The 24,281-nt window shown below is 44.2% G+C and overlaps 1 protein-coding gene and 1 long non-coding RNA gene across 4 annotated transcripts in view; one reads left to right on the top strand and one right to left on the bottom strand.

The window, feature by feature from the left end:
- The window catches only part of LOC311521484, a 33,427-nt gene extending 13,719 nt beyond the window's left edge, over nucleotides 1–19,708 (bottom strand). For both annotated transcript variants that reach the window (XR_014711901.1, XR_014711902.1), the window contains exon 1: nucleotides 19,111–19,708. This is a non-coding gene — a long non-coding RNA (uncharacterized lncRNA). The remainder of the gene's footprint in view (nucleotides 1–19,110) is intronic.
- A 2,016-nt stretch (nucleotides 19,709–21,724) lies between these two features.
- ARID2 (AT-rich interaction domain 2) overlaps nucleotides 21,725–24,281 on the top strand; it is a 166,583-nt gene continuing 164,026 nt past the window's right edge. For both annotated transcript variants that reach the window (XM_084649826.1, XM_084649825.1), the window contains exons 1-3: nucleotides 21,725–22,315; nucleotides 22,476–22,569; nucleotides 23,681–23,778. In XM_084649826.1, the coding sequence (XP_084505952.1) occupies nucleotides 22,224–22,315; nucleotides 22,476–22,569; nucleotides 23,681–23,778 (284 nt within the window). In that variant the 5' untranslated portion in view covers nucleotides 21,725–22,223. The remainder of the gene's footprint in view (nucleotides 22,316–22,475; nucleotides 22,570–23,680; nucleotides 23,779–24,281) is intronic.

The following is a 24,281-nucleotide window of genomic DNA, read 5'->3' as shown; positions in this document are numbered from 1 at the left end:
TTCAGTTCACCATGTCCACTATGATTGAATTGGGAGGCAGGTGGGAGAGGAGAAATTCCACGTCTTTTGCTGGCACGTAAAACTTTTTGTTGGCCTGCTTACATGTTGGTGGGACTGATGCAGGGATCTGCCATATGCGTTTGGCAGGGTCCAAGAGTGCCTTGTTAATACAGAGGGCTACTCTGGATGAGGGAGAAGAATGTTAAAATGTCCACTAGTTTGTGGTGTGACTTGGTCACCTCCTGTAGTGATATCTGCAGTGCCTCTTCCACCCTCTGGGCCAGCGCCTGAAATAGTTTAAAATCATCTGCCAATGATGGAGGAGGGGGCTTACCCATCTAGTCCGGTGATGATGAGAAATATTTCCCTTTCTCCTCGACTTCAGTCTCTTGTTCCTCTTGTCTGTTGCGGGGGAGGGGGTCCAGATGCCCCCGGTGCAGCAGCTCAAGGAGAAGGTCTCCTCGGTTGTTGGTAGGCGAAGCTGGAGTTATGGGAGGCACATTGTCTATGAGCATGCCATTGAGAGGGTGGGCAGGGGCCCGGTGGTTGATACCATGGCTGCCCCTACAGGGAGGCTAGGGATCAGATGGATGGTATGGGTGTGGTCCATAATGGAATTGGGCACCACACGGATGGTGAGAAAAACAGCTGGAAACCACATCCTCTTGCTCACTATCTGACTCAGGGGATGAAAAAGGTAGTGCACAGCATGAGGTTGCCAGTGAGTCAGGAGCTCTGGGTGAACTCAGTACTGGGACCCTGGTACTGAGAAGAGGTGAATCTGGTGCATCAGACACCAAAGGTCTGTTGCGTACCGGAGGTCCGGCGGTGCCGAAAGTATTGGTACTGGAGGTGATTGTCAGTCACGGGATGTCTGTTCTGCAGGAGTCAGTGATACACACCTGAGGATATGGTCTGTCAGTGCCTGGCGTGCTGCAGGCAGTAACGATGTCAATGTCTGTGCCACAGGAGCCTTTCCTGGGGTGGATTCTCTATGTCTCTCATGCCCAGTCAGTACCAATGATTCCTTACCTATGCCTATTGGGTCCGTAGGCAGCCCAACATGCTTTGTTGGGGTGGTACCATGTCAGCCCGAGTACCAGATTTAGACGGCTTCGGTGCCGTCGATACCGATGATACTGATTGAGCTGGAGATAATTTTCGGCTTGATTGGGACTCACTTTGGGAACTCACAGCTCTTTTCTTAGAGGCCTTATGTGAGCGGCTCTTAGATGTCTTCTTGGGATCACTTCCCTTAAAAGTAGAGGGTTGCAGTGAGGTTTCTCACTGTCTAGTGTCTTGGTGCAGCTCGGATAGTTGAAGGGCTGCCTCCACTAATAGGAATTTGAGTCTCAGTTCTCTATCCTTTCTGGATCTGGGCTTCAGCTGCCGGCACAAACCACACTTCTGTGGGATGTGTTTCTCTCCCAGGCAGCAGACACACTGAACGTGTTCGTCGGTCACTGGGATAGATTACTTGCAACTGAGACATTTCTTGAAGCCCTGGGAGTCGGGCATATCCTGTCCAATGGGGTCCCCAGACAGGGGGTTGAAGAAAAGAACAAAGTCCAAATTAAAGGAGTTTTTTAAATTAAAATAAAAGATAAATGGAGTAAAGAAAAGAAAAGGAAGCTCCAAAAGGTAGTTTAAAATTAAAACTGCCTTCCATAAAGTTTATGCTATTGTCAGGTTTTCCCCCTGCCCAATTCATGCCAGCTGCCTTCAATTAATGCATTATCTTTCCATGCTCCCCAAAAACACACATGACACCTGTTCCCCCTGATCCACACAGTTAATGCCTTCCAGGACCTGCCTACCTAGTACTGAGGAGTGAAAGCCCAGGAATTCCCAGCTGCAGCTCTGGGCCCTTTGCTCTTCTCTTCCCCCCTCCCCTCCAAACAGCCTTTGAGGTAAGGTAGGAAGCTATAAAGGAAACAAACCATCCATTTTACAAGGGGACTGGTGATGAGGAAGTGGCTCTGACAAACTTTTCACAGAACAAGTAGGGAGTAAATGGATTGGCAGAGACAGCCCAGCTCTGCTCCATCCTTCATTACCCATCCTATGAAATTATGAGCAGTCCAGCAGAGCTACTCCTTTGTTGCCCCTCCCTATCTAAAAGTCTGTTGGCAGATCTGACACAGCTCTTTAGACCTCTCTCCAGAAGGGAAGGAAAGGGAAGTGTGTGTGGGGGAGGATCACAGGAACCAGAGCTGCAGGAGGAGGCTCTCCTCCCTCTTCATGTTAGTGACCTAGCTCCAAACAGAATGTGATATGTATAACATAAACCAATCCAGTTATAGTCTGTGTCAGAGTATTAGTGCATTTTGGGAGTTTCAAGCAGCCACCAGCACTCTGTGGGACAACAGTAAAATGATTAGATGAATTGTTCAGCTAATTTGTATCCATACTGGTAGTAAAACAGTTGAGAATAAAATGGTCCTTAGACCTGCTGAAAACAAGTCTAAATCAAATGTTCTTGGAATACATTAATTAGTTGGATTAAAATGCTTTTGCATGTGCACATGAGCTGCTTAAAAAGCATTCTGGTAGAATAGCTCTTCGAACAGTCAGTTCCTCTCTAATAAAGAGAAGGCCAAAGGATGGAGAGGCTTCTCAAAGATGTCAGGGCCTTCAGGTTGTTTCACACAGAGAAATAATATGATATTTTTTCCTCTGGCTTAGTTCCTTCCATCTGATCTCAAAGTACTTTATAGATATAACTGAAATATCTCTAAAATATTGCTGAGGTATGGGAAAATATCACCATTTTGCAGATGGGGAAATTGAGGCACAAGTTACACAAAAGTCTATGGCAGATCTGAGAATAAAATCACCTGATTCCTACCCCTGTGCAAACTTCCATTCAGCACCTCAGAGCCGAAAAGATTTTGTTTTGCAGCTCATGAAAATAATGTTCCATGAAGAAGTATCTCACTCACAGGAATTAATGGTGCTAGACAGTATTTGCTGAGTAATCCAGCCCAATTTCATGTTGATGAGCAGCAATTTCTAAAGGATGGAGCTGTCCCAATTCAGTAAAGGCAAGCTATTTCTACAGGCTCCAATCCTGTCAACTGCTTCTACCTCCTCCCTGAGACCACAGATTCAGTGAGCTTGATACAAGGTGCATGGAGGGAGCAAAATATCTTCACTACAAAATAACCTTTAAGTCCATAAATACAAATTTAAATGCATAGCATCCATTTAGACTATCTTGTTGCACTCTTACATTATGCCTGATTCTTGACTGAATTAACTACAGTATTCCATTAACATTCAGTTTTACACTAACCTGCAATTTATCTGTATTATTTATGTAAATGTTCTATACTTTGCATATAAATAATAGTCAGCACCTCTCATAGCATTCTCCATGGCCATAAGTAGCATTTTTATATAGCCAAGGTACTGCAAGGATATTTTCAGGGACTGAAACATTGCAAAGGTTCCTTGTTGGTTTGTTTTTAGTTATATCACAAACTTTAAACTACTTGTTAAGAAGTATCTTGGTGACTATCATTTTCAAAGTTCTTATAAACAGAGAATGTTTTCTTGAACAAAGGGTGAAAAAGAAGACTAATTAGTTAGGGCTGATTTCCTGACTATATGTTCTAAAAATATTTGAGTGGTACTTATTGTATTATTAAGCGCACTACAAATTTATGCATTTTGGATCAATGGAAGCTCTTTTAGAAGAAAACTAAACAGCAATGTCATCCTTCCCATGACTTATTTGTTTCCCACTTGGAAAACCTTGTCTACCTCGTGTTTCTAATGGCGTATGAGCCAACATGTGTTTGTCAGTTAATTGCTATTACAGTAATTAGGGAAGGAGCAGAGGGATCTTGCTTTAACTACTTTGCCACATAAATGGAAGCTATTATATCTTAAACTAAAGATGAAATGCTAGACTTAAAAAAAAAATCCAAATGACACTTTCCATTTACAGAATTTAAGATATGCTTAATAATTTCCTTCAAGATAATGGCCCTGAGTTCTTCACTGCTGTACGCCTTGTATAATCACTTACACCTGTGCAAGGTGCTACCAAATCAGAAAGGTAGCTTTTTTTGCACAGTAGTAAATGAGAACACATTCTGAAGGGCAGTGGAAAATCAGGCCCTGTATTCCTTTAAAATAAACATAAAAATGTACCACGTGTATTAGCCTCATAGCAGGACATACAGCAGATATACACTCTATTCTTACAAAAATATTTACTCTTTACAGTTACTACCTTTTTATATACACAGAGCTTGATCATAGTCAGATGGGGATAATGGGAATCTGTCCCAGACTTTACACTTAGAATTTACACACTTTCTTGCAAGAGAAGATACTATTTTAAGCCAGCCTTTTCATTTTAAGAAATTTTCCTTGAAACGCTTAATTGCAAATACAATCTTTTATGGATGTTAAATTACTCAAAAGAGTGATTCCAACAACAGCATTCTCATTAAGTTATTTCATAAACACAAAGACTGAAGTTAAGCAGGATATTAGTGAAAGCAGAATACAGCATTAAAAGTATACCATAACTGCTAAGCAAGTCTCCAGCAGATCAACAATACCCTTCACTAAATTCCACAAATGATTTTATTAACCAGCACCCATAAAGGTCTTATTCTCACATGATTTGACCATCCCAACCCATCTGCCACTTTCCCCTTACTTCTAGGCCTTGTCTACACCGGCAAGTTTCTGCGCAGTAAAGCAACTTTCTGCAGTATAACTCTCAAGGTGTACACACTGCCAAGCCACTTAATGCACAGAAACTGTGCAGTTGCAGCGCTGTAAAAAAACCACCCCGACAAGAGGCGTACTGCTTTCTGCACGGGGGCTACAGCTCCGCAGTGCCAGTGTAGACACCTTGGTCGACTACAGCGCTGTGATTGGCCTCCGGGAGGTGTCCCACAATGCCTGTTCTCACCTCTCTGGTCATTGGTTTGAACTCTACTGTCCTGCCCTCAGGTGACCAACTGTCATCCCCACTCCTTAAATGCTTTAGGAATTTTGAAAGTCCCCTTCCTGTTTGCTCGGTGACGCGTGCAGTGGTCTCAGCGCATCTTTCCAGGTGACCATGCCTGCTCCACACACCAGGCGATCCCCCGTTTGGAGCAATGACGAGCTGCTGGACCTCATCAGCATTTGCGGAGAGGAGGCTGTCCAGTCCCAGCTGCGCTCCAGCCATAGGAATTGTGATACCTGCAGACAGATTTCTGGGGTGGGGCATGACAGAAAGGGGCCATGACCGGGACACACTGCAGTGCAGGGTCAAAGTGAAGGAGCTGCGGAACGCCTACCACAAGGCGCGGGAGGCAAACCGCCACTATGGTGCCGTGCCCATGAGCTGCTGGTTCTACAAAGAGCTGGACGTGATAGTCGGTGGTGACCCCACCTTCACTGCGAAGGCCACTGTGGATACTTTGATGACTGGTGTGCCAGTTGAGAGTGGACCAAGCCAGGAGGAGGAAATCTTGGACGAGCATGTGAAGGGGGAGGGGGACTCAGAGGCAGAGGACAACTTGGAGGTCAGAGATGCATGCAGCCAGGAGCTCTTCTCTACCCCAGAGGAGACTAGACAGCCAGTTGGAGCTCGGTGAAGCGCAAACAGGAGAGGAGGCCCTTGGTAAGTGGCTTTGATTTTGGGAATCGCTGAAGCAAGTTGTTGGGGGCAGGAGGGTTGCAGAAAGCAGGCTTGTGTCTGTATGATGCGCGAACCACCACATCCCTGATCTGAGCGGCGGAACAGGGTGTTGATTGACCCCCTCACTTCATGGGAATCTGCTTCAGATATCTCTACAAAACTCTCATGGAGATACTGGGCAATCTGCTGCTGCTGGTGGTTCTTTGGCAGAGCTGCTTTGTTTCTTGCCCCATTATGAGTAACTTTCCCTCGGCACTCTGCTGTCACTGGGGGTGAGGGGGAATCATTGCTGCATATAGGCGAGCTGCATAAGGGCCAGGGCGAAAGCTGCAGTCTTGGAGAAGACTCTCCCTTGATTCCCTACTCACCCTCAGCAGCAAGATATCTTCCATAATTAATTCAACCTGTGGAAAATGTGGGAACAGTAATGATTTTAAGGCCCCGCCTACAGTGCTGGCTCTCCCCAACAGCCATGTGCCCAGTGTACAGTACAATCCTGGAACACTGATATCTCCTGCCCCTGTGGTTACTCACCATTTTGTGGGTCTTGTGGCTCATGTGTGCTTGCCTGGGGTCGGTCAGTTAGTGACAGGTATGTGAATAGTGGCTGTGTTTTAAATCACTGAATCAGTGGTCTGTGTGTTGGAAACAATACTGCTTCTGTAAAATGTTGTATTTTGCAAATTTGCATGCTACAACCCAGCTGTTGTTCCTCTTACACTTTATTTTGTCAAATAACTTAACTCGGTGTCCTGAAACATTAGTTACTTTTATTGGGATAACAATTAGACACCCCAGAGTCCTATTTTGCTGGGCACTATACACACACATAAGGAAGATAGTCCCTGACTCAAAGTGCTTACCTTCTTAGGCCCTCATCCTTCAAACACATACATGCTTAACTTTATGCATGAATAGCCCATGACATCAGTGAAGCTACTTGTGTGTACAGTGAAAGAGCATTTTTTAATGTTTGCAAATTCAAGGCTTAAACATGTGAGAAGAATAACAGGTGAATAAAATAGATAAGTGCGAGGGCAGGACATGGTATAAATTAAGGAATTATACACACTAGCTATTTTGAGTGCTTTTTAGGCATTAAAACAGATATATGCTTAAGGAGGTATTTGCAAGAGGATAGTATCAGGAGGTAGCCATGTTAGTCTGTATCCACAAAAACAAGAAGTCCAGGGGCACCTTAAAGACTAACAGATTTATGGGGTTTTTACCCACGAAAGCTTATGCTCAAATAAATCTGTTAGTCTTTAAGATGCCACCGGACTCCTTGTTGTTTTTGCAGGAGGATAGTTGCTATATGAGTTTCTCAGCATTTTAAGTAAAATAAAAAATCTTGCAAGAAGTTGACATGAAACCGCCGTATTTCCCCTCCAGTTTAGTAATAGCAATTCAGAAGCATCTGGCTCTTTTGATTTTACTTGCAGTGCTGAATGGGGAGCTGTTTCAGAGCTCCCAGTTCAGGTTCTTATGAAAGGGAAACGTAGTTATAGAATCTACCTCTTTACAGAGTGTTTTTCAATTTTATGGAAAGCACAACAGCTGGGCTAGAGGACATCAGCTTTGTCTTTGGAACTGAAGTCTGTAATATTTACTTTTAAAACAGGGATAAATAATTTTCCTCCTTCATTTTCATTTCCATCTTCCTATCCTCCGCTGCAGTTCACATAATGTGGTAAGGTAGGTCCTGCATTGGAAAGTATAAAACTAATTAATTTTGACTGCTTTAGGCCAACCCTGCAACCTGACCTGCTGTCCATCTCTTCTAACCCTGCATACTACACTTGGATGAGCAGGCTTTAAATCAGGGATGGGCAAACTTTTTGGCCTGAGTGCCACATCTGGGTATGGAAATGGTATGGCAGGCCATGAATGCTCACGAAATTGGGGTTGGGGTGCAGGAGGTGAGGCCAGAAATGAATTCAGGGTGCGGGAGGGGGCTCCAGGCTGGGGCAGGGGGTTGAGATGCAGAGGGAGGGCGGGGAGGGCTCTGGCTGGAGATGTGGGCTCTGGAGTGGGGCTGGGGATTTGGGGTGTAGGAGGGTGCTCCAGGCTGGGACAGAGGGGTTCAGGGGGCAGGAGGTGGATCAGAGTTGGGGCAGGGGGTTGGGACACTGCGGGGGTGAGGGTTTCTGGCTGGGGGTGTGGGCTCTGGGGTGGGGCCAGAAATGAGTTCCAGGTGCGATAGGGGGCTCCATGCTGGGGCAGGGGCTTGGGGTGCAGGGGGTGTGAGAGCTCCAGCTGGGGGTGCAGGCTCTGGAGATGAGGGGTTTGGGTGCAGGAGGGTGCTCTGGGCTGGGTTTGAGGGGTTCAGAGGCTGGGAGGGGGATCAGGGCTGGGGCAGTGGGTTGGGGTGTGGGAGGGACTCAGGGGTGCAGGTTCCTGGCGGCACTTACCTCAAGCAACAGCATGTCCCCCCTCCGGCTCCTGCATGGCGGCACAGCCAGGCAGCTCTGCGCACTGCCCCGTCCACAGGCGCCACCCCTGCAGCTCCCATTGGCCACAGGTCCTGGCCAATGGGAGCTACGGGGGCGGCGCTTGGGGCAGGAGCAGCGCGCTGATCCCCCTGGCTGCCCCTAAATGTAGGAGCCAGAGGAGGGACATGCCGCTGCTTCCAAGAGCCATGCGGAGCTGTGGCATGTGCGCACAGAGTGGCCCCCAACCCTGCTCCTCAGCTGGAGCAGGGCAAACCCCAGACCCCACTCCCCAGCAGGAGCTCAAGGGATGGATTAAATCAGCTGGCAGGCCGGATGTGGCCCTCAAGTCCTAGTTTGCCCACCCCTGCTTTAGATTCTATACTCAATTCAAATATGCACAGACCTCAGAATGCACAAGATTTAAAATGTACAGAAACTCTATTGATCCTGCTGGATCCTTTCACGTTAATGTTGAAGTATAAGAAGAATTAAGGCTTATCTTCCAATCCACAAAGGCCTCTAAAAGTGTCATTGGAAGACTACCAGCAAGTATGGCAGCCTCTCTCTGAGCTCCCTCCCAGGACTACAGATTTCAAATTTTAGGTACTGTGTAATACTACCACAAAATGTAGTAGCGATGATCACTGTAGCCAAAATATTTCATCTATTTCTGTATATTCTCTGTCCATCCCACAAGGGTCTTGCACTTAAAATGAAATCTAACTTTCTACTTCAGTTTCCTTGTAAATACCACAGAATGACAGTTGTATCCCCTATTGCACTGAAGGAATGCATGCACAGTTAGCCAGCCAGGTGCACCCCTTCTAAAGTGTAGTGTGGGTTGTGATTAGCCAAGTAGAGCTAGAGGAAGAATTTAGCAGAGGAGTAGGTGAATCAACTCATTTCACCACCCTCTTTGGTGGTGTTTACAAGGAAACTGTTGCAGAAGTGGGTCGGAGGCAGGGTGCAACTTTGTTTTCTGCTTCAGGTCTCTTGGACTGATCAGTGTGTAATGAGATATATAAAGAGTGATTTTTTGCTCCTCTCTATTGTTGTTTGAGCAATAGGCAAATGGTTTGGATGATGACTCTTTAAAAGAAGGAAAAGGAAGGGAATGTTGGAATCGGAAGGTTCCATGACCGTTGGGATTGACTGTTGAGAAGAAAAGTAAACAGAAATGAAATGACAGTCGGGGGCGGGGGGGAAATGGGAAGTGAAGGAAAGTGAATAGAAAAACACAAAAGAAGCCAACAACACAGGGAGAACTGAAATACTCGGGAGAAGATGTGAGTACTGTTGATTAACATTTCATTGTATCAAGAACGTAAAGAGTTAATTGTGGCCTGACCATTTTTAAACTAGAAAATTGAATCCTAAGGCCCAAGCATGTTTCCGTGTTCCTCTGCAGCGTCTTTAGACTTGTGATCTCGCTCTTCCCGGGATCCATACGGCAAGTCGTTGCGCCAGCCACCATTTTCGCATCCACTGCTCTCACTCTAGTGACAGTGCAGAGCTCCAATTCCCAGAGCACCTGCCTCTTCTTCCTGCTCTGAAAGCTGCCTTTTGACTCCACCTCCATGCAATGGGCTCACTCAGACTGCAGGTGAAGGGTGGGAGCTACCACAGCCTAAAGGGAGTGAGTTTCATGCCCAAAGGAGACTGATGGTGCCTTCTCCGTGGGTATGAAGAGGCAGGGGAGGAGGACCCAGAAGAGGATCTGCTTCTGCTCCTTCATCTAGAACCAACAATATCAATATTACGAATTCAAGGGCCTGATTTTCTGAAGTACACCTTCCACAAACTGAAAAATCAAGCCGTTTCTTAACCCCACATTGAAGATTTTGTATCAAATTGTCCGTTGATGTACCTCTGCTGAAGACTGTAGAACAGGGGTTCTCAAACTAGGGGTCAGGACCTTTCAGGGGGTCATGAGATTATTACATGGGGAGTCACAAGCTGTCAGCCTCCACCCCGCACCCCACTTTGCTTCCAGCATTTATAATGGTGTTAAATATATTTTAAAAAGTGTTTTTAATTTATAAGGGGAGGGAGGCCGCACCCAGAGGCTTGCTATGTGAAAGCGGTCACCAGTACAAAAGTTTGAGAACCACTGCTGTAGAACAATGCTGACTTACAGTACATGACAATCTTACCCCTTGTCTCAAAAACTGTAGTTAGGTCTGATGAGTGACTAAATGGATTCAGAAATACAGAAATTCCTCCCCAAATCTATGCATGTAGTGCGCTGGGACTCCGGGCTGTAGCTTGCCTCCCAGAATAGAGACCTCTGGGTCATCCATGGATTACCACTATACCTATGATCTTTAAGTGCATGCAGAAACTTACCTGCAGATCAATAATTCACAAGTTTCACTTTGCTCAGAGGGAGATTGTGGTTGTCCCATGCTCTCAGACAATGTATTTCCTAGCTAGTTGCTATAAAAACGTTTAGAATTGGGTTCAAAAGCGGAAGGGCATGTGCAAATAGAATTCAAGTAGCTCTTGATCAAGGAAATCTACTTAAAAGTTGTGAGATAACTAGATTACATGGTCCATTTTTAATTTCCATTGTATTACCTGGCATGCAAGACCACAAGGCAGCAGAATTTTATATACTGATGTAGTCTTCATTTAAAAAAGAAAAAAAGACAGTAGCTTCTTCAATCTGTATTATATTAATTATGTATTTATCTTTTGGATTCCATAGGACTACTCCCATGAATAGTTACTCAGGCATGTGTTTGCAGGATTGAGCCGTTTACTGAATATTATAGATACTGCCACCATCTCTGCCTACAGTTTAGGTTGCTTGATGCTTTCATTATAAGAACTGGTTCTCTTTGCTTATAACTTTGCCAAACTTTAACCATTGTGGCTGAAATTTTCCAGTGCTGCCACTAGGCTGAATTGTTTTGGAATGTTTCAGGAAAAAGGGTTTCAGTCATTTCTAAGAATGAGATTAGAGAAAAATACATTTTGTTCATGTGAAAAAGATTCTTAACCTTTTAGTTGAGAAGCGCTAGCACCTTCATGCTTTGGAGCAGGGACTTGAAATTTGACAATGGCTTGCCTTTGTGTTAAGGATGGACCTTTTAGGCAGTTTTTCCACAGGAATTAGGCCAAGTTATGAGCCTTTGAAGAAGTTTCAGTTTGCACTTGGTCAGCAGAGATTTGTTAGAAGTTAGCAGCTAAAATCTCTGAAAATCCTGTCTGCCCTGGGCATGCTCCAGCCTGCAGCTGTAAGGTCTGAGCAGAACTTTCCCTGTAATCGCCCAGGGTGGCTGCTATGGCACTGGGCACCACAACAGAGAGCAGGGAGACTCTCTCCTGTGCTCAGTGCTCCCCCCGCTGGCATCCAGGGAGCATGGAGAAGGAATACAGAGGGGACAAAGTTGGACTTGAGGGGAGACGGGGTGGGATGAGGTGGGAGTGAAATGGCAGGAGTAGACTGCCACTGGGATAAGGCAGGGGACTGGGACAAGGAGTCTGGGTGGTGGTGAAAGGGGGTGTGAAACTGGGAGCTGGTGTGGGAGCACAGCAGAGAATGAGATTGGCTGGGAAAGCAGACTGGGTCAAGGATTGTGTGGGGGAAGGAGGAACAGAGGAACAGAAAAAGAGTTTGGACTGTGCTCTGGGGCTCAGTCGGGGTTGTGTAGTGAAGAAGACTTGTCTGTAGGATCCCTACCTCATTTGTTGCAAAAGTTAGAAGGTGTGTAGTGAATGAATCAGGGGACTGCAAGAAAAAAAGGTAATCATATTTAAAAGCAGTTAAATGCTGCCCTGGAGAATTTGTTTCTATCTCTACTCTGCCACAGAGTTCCTGTGTGATGCTACTCAAGCCACATAAACCAACAACTTACAAGTGACCACTAATTGTGTTCTCCTCATTTTTTTGTACTCGAGGCCCTGGGATCTGGTTTACACAAATACTGAGTATTCACAACTGCTAATGAAGTCAAAATGTGCTCTGAAAATAAAGTCCCATAATACTAAATAATCTGAAAGATTAGGTCCTAGGCATCTCAAATTGGGCACCTAAAATTAGTGGGCACTTTTGCCCTTAATCTCTTTGGGACAGATTCACAAAGAGGACTTAGGCATTGTAACACCAACTCCTATGTGTCCCAGAGGTTTTCCAAGCCCCAAGTTAGGCAGCCGAGATCCCCAGGCATTATATAGGAAAAGGATTCACAGAAGCCATCCTACTGAGCAGGAAGCCACTTAAACTAGCCAGGAGCAAAACATACAGGAAGAAGCAGGGTTTAGGGCCATAAGCATCTAATTGACAGGCTGGAAGCAGACGCCTCCCTCTGACGTGAACCCTCTCCTGTAGTTAGGTGCCTAAATTGGGTCAGCATTTTCGCATGATAGACCTGGAGAGAGACCCCAATCTATGATAGCCAATAGCCCCATGTGAGTTCTAGAACCACAGGAGGTAGGGGATCTGGGTTCAAAGCAGGGCAGAGAGGGAATTAAAACCTAGCTCTCCTGCATCTCAGGTGAGTGCTCTAACCAATGGGCTATTGGGTATAATGGAAAACTGATGGAAGGACATCTCAACCACAGCAGTCTTTTTTGTGTGGGTTAGGAGTGCTTTGAGCACACCTACTGGATTGGGCCCTGTAGGAAAGGGAACACCTATCTTGAGAATCCCATTGGGATTTAGGCCTGAGCTAGCATGTTAAGCTTGTCATCATCAGGACTTCAGTGGTTTTGCACATGCCTGCTGACAAAAGGACACCTCCAAGATTAGGCATCCATAGTTTTTGTGAATATCAGGGATGCCTAAATGTTGGACTTCTGCACCAAAGTCCCTTTGTGAATAGAGGCCTCTGGGCTTCAGTTCTTGCTCTATGAAATGGTGTAATGGGGTCCTTGGGTGGCCTAGTGATTAGTATCCACTTGGTCATGGGGTAGTGGTAGGGGAGTCCAGGCCCACCCACGGCCCTAGGAAGGTCAGCCGTGTTTGGCCTCTGGGATGGGTCCTCTGAGTTACCTTCCCTCGGTCACTTCCTACCACTGCTTCCTTCCCTCAGTTTCTGGTCCCCGAAAAGGAGAAAAGAAAAAGGAAACCAAACTGCCAGTCCCTGCTGGGCTCCACATTCTAATCCTGTTCTGTCACGGAGGCTTCTCCAGTTCGCAGAAGCCTTCAGGATAGGTCTGCACTCCTCCACAGCTCCTGCTTCTGAACTGGGTTGCTTCCTTTTCAACCCTGTCTTCAGTTGGAATGTGCTCTGCAGGCTTGGAGGGGTGGGGCTAGCTGGCCCAGTATAGTCCTCTACCCCCTTCTTTCACAATGTGGGGTTTGTGTACCACATTGCAAATGGGGATAATATCACTTCACTAGGGTGTTATGAAAATAAATTCATTAATGTCTGTGAAGCACTTAGATACGATCCTGAAGAGTGCCACAGGAAAGCCTATGAGGAAGTAATTATTTACCCCAGGATTTGAATCGTGTGCAGGGAAGAAAGCATGGGGCCACACACACTGAACAATGATAAAACAAAATACTGAACAACTGCTCAGTCACTGAGCACCATCCACCCTGTGCACTGAATGTGGGGGTGGTTCTGTGGAAGAGAATGTGTGTATGATCATATAATGCATATACGCAAGGGGAGTGAATTAAGAATCTTAATTCTGCCATTTCCTAACCTTCATGCACTTGACTTTGAAACCTTAACATTCTTCCAAGATAATGTGTGTGTGTGTGTGTGTGTGTAATTATATCTAGTTTTGATGTTTAGTCACCCCTTCCAGGTTACAGGCTTAAATTTTTAATGTAAAAAGAAAGTTATTTTGATAATATCTAGCTCTTATGTAGTGCTTTTTAATCAGTAAACCTAAAAGTGCTTTTCAATGATGGTCAGTATCACCATCCCCAATTTTCAGATTGGGAAATTTGAGGCATAGAGAGGCCTGCTGGGTGACAGCAGGCCAGTGGCAGGTATAGAACCCAGGTCTCCTGAGTACCAGACAAGGGCTCTGTCCACTATGACACATAATACGCCACTCAGAATTGTTCTTACAAAACACATAACAAAGAACTTGGTTTCAGCGATAGCAAAATTTTGAAATAAAAAACTGCTTTTGGAAATATATATATGTATATTTCAGTCCAGGGACAGATTGTACTCCAGAATTTCTGAAGACAGTGCTTCCTAATGGAAGTCTCCCCTGAACTACTGTACAGTCTTGCAAGCTTGACATTAAAAATATTGAATAAATATATCTGATTATGGCCACAGGGCCTGATTTGCAGAAGTGCTAAACACCACTAAGTCCAAATAAAGGCAATGGGAGCTATAAGGTCTGGTGGTATGGAGGGAAAGTCTGACCCACAATATCTTAAAGTTAAGATGGTGAGTGAAGAATGAGCCCAGACTGTTTAAAATGTATATACTAGAACAAAACCTTCACGGGGTTCATCCAGAGACAAGCATATTTCACTCTTATGGTCTTAAGGGAAATCTGTAGCATTAAAGAATTCTCATTTGTAAACTAAACTAATTAATAAATTAGAGTAATCTGATCAAGGATGAAATGACACTAAAAGCAGTTTCATCTAGAGAAAGACCGTACTTTTCAATTCAAGCTTGCCAAAAAACTATTTCACAGTTCTATTTGCATCATGACATATACTACAGGTAAGTCCCTGGTTAGTCTGATTTGGGGGCATACACTTTGCTACCAGAAAGCTGTTCTCTAGAATCTAAGTTACGACATTTACAATTGCAAAGCCTTAAGAACATGAATCAAGCATGAACACATGAACCGTGCAGAACCTGGGACAATAACTAAGCGCATCACCAAATGTACTCAGACCTACCCTTTCTTCCAATCCCTCCACCAGCCTGCCTCTTCAGCAGAACTGAAACAAGGTGTACCAACTCCTGAACAACTTCTCCACTAGACCTGCCTGGCAGTGAACAATTGCTCCTTAGCTCTGTGCACAGGGCTGGGGAGAAAACAGGATTCCTCCTGTCCTGTGCTCCAGTTGCCTCCTGGACCTGTTTATACCCACCATTCTCAAGCAAGAATCCTAAGGAAGACACCCCCGGGCTCAAAACTCTGAAATAACAGGAGCTCTGTTTCGCTGGGGCTGATAAACACCAGTGAAGTATCTGGAGAAGAGCATGCCCATGTGCTCCTCGCAGAGCAATGCAAGAGTGATTCCATCATGCTAGTGCACAAAAGAGGATCTGAAACTGACTATACATGAAGTGCTATCAAACGTGAAAAGTGAACCTCAAATAAAGAAAAATACGTTTTCCACCAGCTTCTTTCAGTTTTGGTAATCTTAAGTGTAACTTGTAACTATAGTAAGTACCATGTTTTCAGACAGTATGATATTGAGGTAGTGTCCCTTTAATATCTGACCAATGAATAAATTTGAGATTTTTCCTTTAGCTGAAAATAATTGTACATGTACTACCACATTATTCAGGTAAATACAGCAGCCTGCTAAGCATCTCCAGTGAAGCCTTGCTCACCTGCTAATACCTAATATATATTATGTAGCCTAATAATCAATAGCTTTAAAAGTCATAATTTAAAAAAAATAATAAATTGCCCTTAAGTAACCATACAGTGACACTATTTTAAGCATTTCCATCAGCTTGAACAAGGGGACTGGACTAGTTAGTTCAATTTTGTTAAATTGACTTCTTGTCAGATTTGCTTTCAGGTTTCCATTAACTAGCAGTTTTCTCAACCGTTTTCATAGTATGGATCGGGCTGAAACTCATCAATAGTCTGATTTGTGATTATAGGAATCACTTCCCTTTTCATTTACAATTACATAAAATCCCTCTGCTAACCAAAGCAATTGCTTATTCAGAGAACATTTCATGCATTTTAGCTATCTTTTACTGATGTTTAATAGGTGGAAATATAAGAAAGATGAACCATCATCACGTGACCAACAAATGTTTCATGGACTACTAGTGGAAAACTGGACAATCCACAATCTTGAGCTCTTTTACACTAGCATGATATTGGAACATCTGAACTTCAAACAATATAGGGGAAATGTTTGTTAGTTTTTTAAAAAATTCCAGTGGACTTTTTTTTCCCCAAATGACATAACATTTTATTGGTCTTTAGTTTTGTGAAAATTTTCTAAATAAAAAATGAATAACCCTTAAATTTGGCTCAAAGCGTAACCCAATAATCTTCTTTTAACATTCAGCAGAAACACATTCAGCAACATGGAATTTAGTCCAGTTTCATATTTCAATTCAACTTTCACACACACAAGAAATCAGTCCCCCATACTGCACTGTACAGTACTAGCATTAAATTTAATTACAGCTGTCATGGCCGCAGAAAGATTACTACTACCACCACCAACCAATTCATACCAACTCAGGTGTAATCACAAAGCAATGCTTTCACAGTGGCTAGTCATGCTTATGTTAGAGATTAAGCAAATGAATTGACTGTAAGCAACTCAGTATTTCTTTTAAGAATTGTACCAGTTTGCCATCCCATATGCAAATCTCTGAATTCTACTGTTCCCCAGATATATTTACCACAGTATCAACACTTTCACATCATTCAGAGCCCCAGATTTAACATCTTTGCATTACAGGTATGGTAGTCTTGAATTTACTTAATGCAAGTACTTTTGCTTTGATTGTGTTATACATAAAAGTTGTTTTTTTAAAAAGTCTGAACATTTTGTACTTACTATTAAATAGTAGGTACAAATATTGTTACATATAACAACTAAGAATTTTTGAAAAAAAAAACAAACTTACTTGCATGCAACAAGACTTCATATATAGTGAGTTTTTCCTTTTATTTGGGGGTGGGGGGGGAAGGGGGAAAGAATTCTACACAGTAACACCACAATGAAAAATGAGTTTTTTAAAAAACAAGAAAGTAGAAAACAGATTAGGAGAATTGAGGAAGTGTAATTCCTGAATTTACTTAAACCAAGGTTTTCAAATTGACTAGTTTTGAGATGATGGTATTGGTTATTGAGATTATTTTAAAGGGTCAATTCGGCAAACCAGTACTTACGTGAAGAGTCCTTCACCACCTTCACCTTACTCATGAGTAAGAATTTGCAGACCTGCCATAATATTGCAGGTTCTTTTCCACTTTAAAATATGATAAAACAAGCATGGTACATTAAAATTGAGTATATGCTTAAGAGCCCCTCTTTTTTTAAATAGGATAATATTGCACAGTTCAAGTAAAGATATTTATCAATGATTTGCACGTCTTTAGTAACATCTTCTTTAAACAGCCAGTACTCTAAAGTGTAATAAAGAATTAAAAAGCATTAAATAGTAAGGAGGGGGAAGGAAAAATGGCAGGTATTCTGCACTTTTGCTGAGTAAATACCCCTTGTTAGAAAGTGTACACTTTTCAGTAATTGTGAGCTATGCAAACATAGAAGTCTTGAAGTTAATTAATGCCAACACTTCTACATGTGTTGTTACTAAAAATGCTTGAAATATATATGACTGTCATGTGAAGTGTCTGACTATTTCTCCTCTAGCCAAATGCTCAACCCACAATTATGGTTACAGTATTCCTTTCCAAGATTTCATCCTATACTGCACAGAACTGTGTGCACAACTTAAGAAATGTACTATATAACTGTCCTCTCTAGCCCATGTAGTAGACTGCAGTTACCAAAAAATACTAGCTGAGAAATACGCTAGCACCTCAATTTCAAGAATTTACAAAATTACTGGAGTTAGTAGTTCCTATCAACATCTGGCTAGCAAAATTACGTTTCTGATTAGCAGTAACTAACATTTCCAAGCAACAAGAGTAGCAAAAACACGGATGAAAGGAGCCAGTGAGAAGAGCTGAACAACATTTCACCCTCCAGAAAGGAGAAACACAGTAGTGGCATGCTAACAGTGCAGCTGTGGCCTGGCCTGTAGAGAGCAGCAGTTGGACAAATAGGTTGCAAGCAAAACATAGTACTGTAGTGGAGAGTCAGACAAAATGACTAACAGGAACTATGATGTAGAGCAGTAGGGATCTTGTTTCATAATTAGACTTGTCTTCCCCTCCCCTGACACACACACTTTTTAACTTTTACAGTGTAAATAATCCTAGATCAATCATTAAATCTGCATGATCTACAAGAACACTGATTCCACAGATAATACTAACATAAAAAATTAAAGTAAATCAATTGCCCTGTACATGTTAGTTTTACATATAATCTAAACAATTTTCGTAGTTTAGGTTTTATTTTACATTTTATACCAAGTTACAGTTATAAGAACCATACAATAATAATGAAGGGAAGCTACAGTAAGGCAGTGGTATTTTGTTCTGACTTTTTAATGTCACACAATGAGATATTTCATAACCTTTGAACACCACTCATTTCAAGCACTTGCTGTGCATTTAGAATTCCAATTTAAAAAAAAGAAACGTTCTACGATCAGTAAGACAGCATCTGCCTTTCAGAACCATGAACAATGCACCTAGACAAAAGTTACCTTTAGAGAAATTGGGTAAAATCTTAATTTAATTCCTACTCCAACCCATCCCCCACCGTTTACTCCGAAGGAAGGTACATTTTTACTACAAGAAATAAAAAGCATTGCAATATTACAAACATTAGTTACAAAACTATATCAAATGGAACCTAGCTATATCAAATTAAAGACCAAACCACTGTTTAAATTTAAAACAACATGTTGTTAAGATGGCAGAATCACGGGTTAGAGTCTAACACAGACATTTTGTACCTTGCTGTTAGCTAATGTAAACTGAAGCATCAGCCTAATAGGCCGATTTCAAAGGCACGCACTAAAATGAAGCAAACCGTAATTAAGTGCTGAAATTGACCTAATTAACTACACTAAGAACCTAGATCTTCCTACAGCTCCTTCCTAGATTCCTACAGCAATAAAGTTACATAAACTGGGCTGCCAACCACGAGCTCAAGAAGGGAGAGGTTTAAGAGCAAGGAGCGAGCCCGGAACAAGGTTTCCAGGAGGAGACAACAAATCCGCTCCCAACCCCACTGCTACTCGCAGTACACACCCAGTGCCCGAGACCTATCCCCACGGGGAACCTCCCCGTCCCTGCCGGCGAGATCGGGGCAGCGCCTTGCTGCCGAGCATCCCGGATCGCACGGGGCAGGACCGTCGCCCCGACCGCGGAGCCACAGCTCCGGAAGGTCCCCGCGGAGCCCTCGTTGCCGGCTGGTCCCAGCGCTCAAATCGCCGCTTCGCCCGCTGCTCGCCTGCCCCGCGCAGTGCGCGCACGCTTTATAGAAAGTCTCTTCTCAGGGGCGGGGGGCCGGTGAAGTCCCTCGCTCCCCGTAACGTCGCTTCGCCGCCGCCTTCTGCGTCTCTTCAACGGCCAAGTCCGTGTTTTGTTGACAGCTCTATGGGCACAAAATGGGGCTGCTACCGCTTCCATGGGCGCCGCCATTTTGTGAGGAGCCGCGGTTGTAGCTCTAGCCGCAGCCTCAGTAGCGGCGGCAACGGCAGCCCAGGCGTGTTGGAACGGCGGCGGGGGTCTGTGTAATGGTTGAATACAGTGACCCCCTCTAGGGAATCCCCAGCTGACAGTTACGTAAGGGACCGTGCGCAATTGCTGTGCTTAACACGGAAACCCACCTAACCCTGCTACGCAATTTGACTATCCTTCCCTCTGCACCCCCCCGCCCCCCGACTGCATACAGGCTGGAAAAATGATTCACCTCTGCCAAGTCTCCCTCACTTAGGGAGACCCACCCACCTCTGAGTTCAGAAGCATTTAAAGGCATGTTTAAAACTGTCTCCCGCTCGTGAGAAAGGCTTTTGCTGTGTATGTTTCAAAGAGATATCTAGATCCCCAATTCCTTATTTTGTTTTAAATCTCTCATTCTTATTATCTCAGCTTTAGCAGCCTCGCATATACTACTGTTGAAATAGCAAAACCCCTCAATATCATAGGGGTGCTGATCTCAGGGTTCTTCGGGACTAAATTGAATGAAGGACATTTTAAAAATAAGGCTGAGTGATACTCTATACATTTTTCACACAGAAACACACAACAAAATCCTCCATCCAGAGAGGGAGAGGCTTGAAATACTGCCTGAGAGTTAATTTCAAACTGCGGGATTTCTGCCTCTCCCTCTCCACAATGAGTGTGACCTAGAGGGCAACTCCTTCCGAACATCTTACTATATCTCTGTGGGTATATTCAAGCTGAAAGAGCAGTCAAGTTAAAAGAAAAAAAATCTTACATGAAAAAAATGTTTTATTCCCTTAAGTAAGTTAGTACAGGGAGTATAAGGGCATTATAGTTTTCCTTGAAGTGCTCACTTGAGGCCATAATGTGCCATCGATTTTAAAACAGAACTTCTTACCGACTTTAATGAGGAATTCTTCTTAAAAACTGCTGAATATGGGCTTGGATTTCAATTTATTATATATGAGAAAGAAATGCGCCTCTGGAGTCTTATAAAGTGGAACAAGTGCTCACCTCAAGTTCTGTTTACCCTATGAGAAGGATAAGTGCCCACCTGGATTATCACTTACTGGTCTATAAATGAGGGATGAGTTTTAGGGAGGACTCACCTGGGATCCCATTTACTGTATGACCCCATTCTCCCCCACCCCCACTTACTTTAATGGGAGCAGGATGGTGGCCTTGCTGAAAAACTATAAAAGCATTCACTTGGGTTCACACATACTGTATGAGGGACAAGAGCTTACCTGGAGTCTCATTTACTGTATGCCAGGGGACACGTGGTGGCCTAGGCACTGGGCCTCATTATAAGAGAGGTCCTGTTCAATATATATGAGAGACAAGTTTCCCCCCCTATGAATTGTATGAGGGCCAATATTAGAGAGAAGCATACCGGTGGAAATCCCATTAACTGCTCACAGGCATATATGTGACTTTGTCTGGGGTGTAGAATTAGAAAAAATGTTTAATTACAAAGAATATCACTTCTTAACCAGAAAGAAAATATTCACCTAGCAAGACAATTCACTCCCCTAGAGACATACCTGCCTAAGGTATCACTCATTTAAGAATGGGATCAGACTTCCTTATTGGGAAGATTTTACAATATTTAACCTCTTAAAATGTATTTGGGGGCCTTTCAATGAAGTATGTAAAATTCCCCTCAACATTCAAAATGCCTTGGAGTTTGACACCCAAAAGTTTGTTTTTAAGTCATAATCCTCCCATGCCCCCTTCATTTTGTTAACTCAGTTCATTTGATTTAGGCCAATGTAATACAGAGATTTCAAATCAGACTTTTCTGTCTCCTTGTTTCTCCCTCGAATAAGTCACTGGAATGATTCGTCCCTTTAAAGCCCGGGAAGAAGGGCACATTTCCCCTACCCCTAACGCTAGAACAACCGGTAGTAGCCGTTTTTTCCCTTCCCTCTTCTCCTTCTCCCTTTTCTCTTTCCGCCTGGCTTTGTGTGAAGTTTGCGGCACATTGCAGATGAGCCCTTAGCGGCGAGAGGAGCCTATTGTTCCCCGCCAGGAACTGCTTGCAGGGGCTGTGCTGGCTTTTGCCTTTCGAGCTGCCTTTTGCAGTACCTGGGCCGGCCTCTGGGGTTCGCTGTGTTGCGCTCTCGCCCAGGCAGCCGCACGGCGGCCTCAGATCTTTTTGTCTGAGAGAGAAGAGAAGTGAATCCCGCTGCCGCCGCCGCCGCCGCCGCTGCTGTAGCTGTACAGTGTGTGTGTGTGTGTGTGTGAGAGAGAGAGAGAGAGAGAGAGATTGCATGGAGCCGCGTCTGTAACACACACACACTGTCAATACCTCACTCCAGCTCCCCCCGCCCCACCACAACACTAACCCAATTCATTGTGTGATCCAGCAGCACCATGTTGAGTCTCATGTGCAGGCTGGATCGGTTGGGTTTGTGGTGCTGAGACAGGCAGCAGCAGGAATTACTGAGAGGTGCCCCTCTCCCTCCCTGTGTGTCTCTGCCCGTGTGTTGTGTGGAGACGGGACTCGCAATTACCACGCTCTCGGGGGCTCCCTTATTCCTTTTAAACTTTTTTTTTTAAACAAGCCCCTCTCCATGGCTGATCCCCGGCCGTGCACGGGCACCTGGGTCTCGTAAAGACAAGGAGGAGCTGGGGATTGTTGTTGTTTTTTTTTAATTGGATTTTTTTAAAGAAAACCTTTTTTAATACAAAAAATGGCAAATTCGACGGGTAAAACCCAACCAGACCAGCGGAGAAAGGGACTCGCTTTCCTGGACGAGCTGCGGCAGTTTCACCACAGCAGAGGGTGAGGAAAATGGGGAGATGGAAGGGGAGGGGGGGAGGCTTTTAAACCGGCCAGATCCAACTTCCAGCCCCTTCCCTGAAGGACACGGCAGCCCCTGCGAGGGGAGAAAAGGGGGCAGAGTTGACAAGTTGTGTTGTTTTGTGTGTATCGCCTTTGGCAGGTCTCCTTTTAAGAAGATCCCTGTGGTGGGTGGGAAGGAGCTGGATCTTCACGCTCTCTACACCAGAGTCACCACTTTAGGCGGATTTGGGAAGGTGAGTGGAAGTTTTAATTTGGGTTTCCCTCCCAGTAACCTCTTCCCAAAAGTCTGCTCTGACCCTCGGGGGCAAAGAGGGGAGGTGGGGTGGCCGGGAAGCGTCCCATTGAAAGCCGGCAAGGGAAGGTGGGGGGTGGAAGAAGGAAGGAAGCAGGCAGGCAGGTTGGTGGCTTGGCCTTGTTGGTAGAGAGATGAAGGGGGATCGTTGGGGGTGTAGCGTACACACTACTTGTGCCTCCCTTTCCTCCTCCACAGCCCCCTTTTCCCTTCCCCTCTTTCCTGGCAGAAGGAGAGAGAGCAGAGTGTGTGGGTCTGCGTGTGAGTTTGTTTCTCTCGCTGGCGATTCCTGCTTTCTGTGTGTTTCACACAGGCAGAGACGGAGAGGAGCGTCTGAGTGCAGTTTTAGTGCAACTCAAAATTAGCGGGCATGTTTAACATCGATAATCGGCACGGAGCATGGGCTAGGAAATGATCCTCGCAGCCGGGGGGGACCAGGCGCTGCCCTCGGAGCCCTTCCCAGAGAGAAATAACAAAAGGGGCACCCAAGACGGTGTGTAATCAAATAGCCATCTTTAGGCTTCAAGGCTAGGGACAGAAATGTAGGCCTCAAAAGAAAGGCCTCTCTGTGTCTATAGATCTGTCTTGGGGGGACTCACCGAGCCGGCTCCCCCGCTCCCCTGAACCCCGGAGGCCACTGGGCGCCCCCTCCAAGACTTTCTTGAATCATTTTAAACTTCTTTGGGTTTTTAACGGACCGCGTTAGGATTTAAAAGGGGGCGACAGAGGGACTCCCGATTGGTTATTGTCCAGGCAGTAAAAACAAAACAAACAACCCCAAAACAATATAACCCTTCCGTTTCCCCCAGAATAACCAAATACATCAAATAAAATGTAAAATAGTGGTGAGGAGCTGGATTATACCTGAGGGGAGACCACCAGGGACTGTCAATGAGAAATATAGCCATATATCCCATATACATAGATGTCTCTCTCTATATATTTTTCATATATTTATTTGTTTCATGGCAGCCCGTATTCCTTGTGATGTTCACTATCGACGATGTGTGTGTGTGTGTTGTGTATCTCTGTCTGTATGTTGTTTTTGACAGGTATCTGAGAAGAATCAGTGGGGAGAAATTGTAGAGGAGTTTAACTTTCCCAGAAGTTGTTCTAACGCTGCCTTCGCTTTAAAACAGTATTACTTGCGGTAAGTGCTGATAAGGGCTCTTTCAATAGTATTATTGAGCATGGGATAGCATTTTATTTTCAATGTGTGTAACAGTAAAAGCAACCCCACCCACCAAAAATACTCTAAAATAAAGCACTTCCTAATCGACTGTTGAGCTGGTTCACTGGTCAGTTGAAAGTAACTCTATGTTGTGATTGTTGATATTTGTAATCTCTTTTTGTTATTGTTTATATTTGTATTTTACATCTGCCAGCCTTAAACCTGTCAGGTAAACCCAAGTATGTAAAGAATAATCAGAAGCATTTTTATTGATTATTTTAAGTTGAAAATACAGTAAAACTGATATTAGCAACCAAATTAGTATATTAGTTATTGAAACTTTGTTTCATTTCAGAGGAATAAAATGTCTTTATTGGTTGACTTGGTTACCTGTTTATGAAGTTATACTCTGGTTTAAAAATACATCTTTTGTGGAAAATGATTTGCTTCTCAACAATATATAAATGCACAATTATCAGCTG

This window comes from Lepidochelys olivacea (assembly GCF_965140295.1).
Source record: "Lepidochelys olivacea isolate rLepOli2 genome assembly, chromosome: 1".
Classification (NCBI taxonomy): domain Eukaryota; kingdom Metazoa; phylum Chordata; order Testudines; family Cheloniidae; genus Lepidochelys; species Lepidochelys olivacea.
The sequence above is the reverse complement of the archived record's forward strand: the minus strand, read 5'-3'. Positions and strand labels throughout refer to the sequence as shown.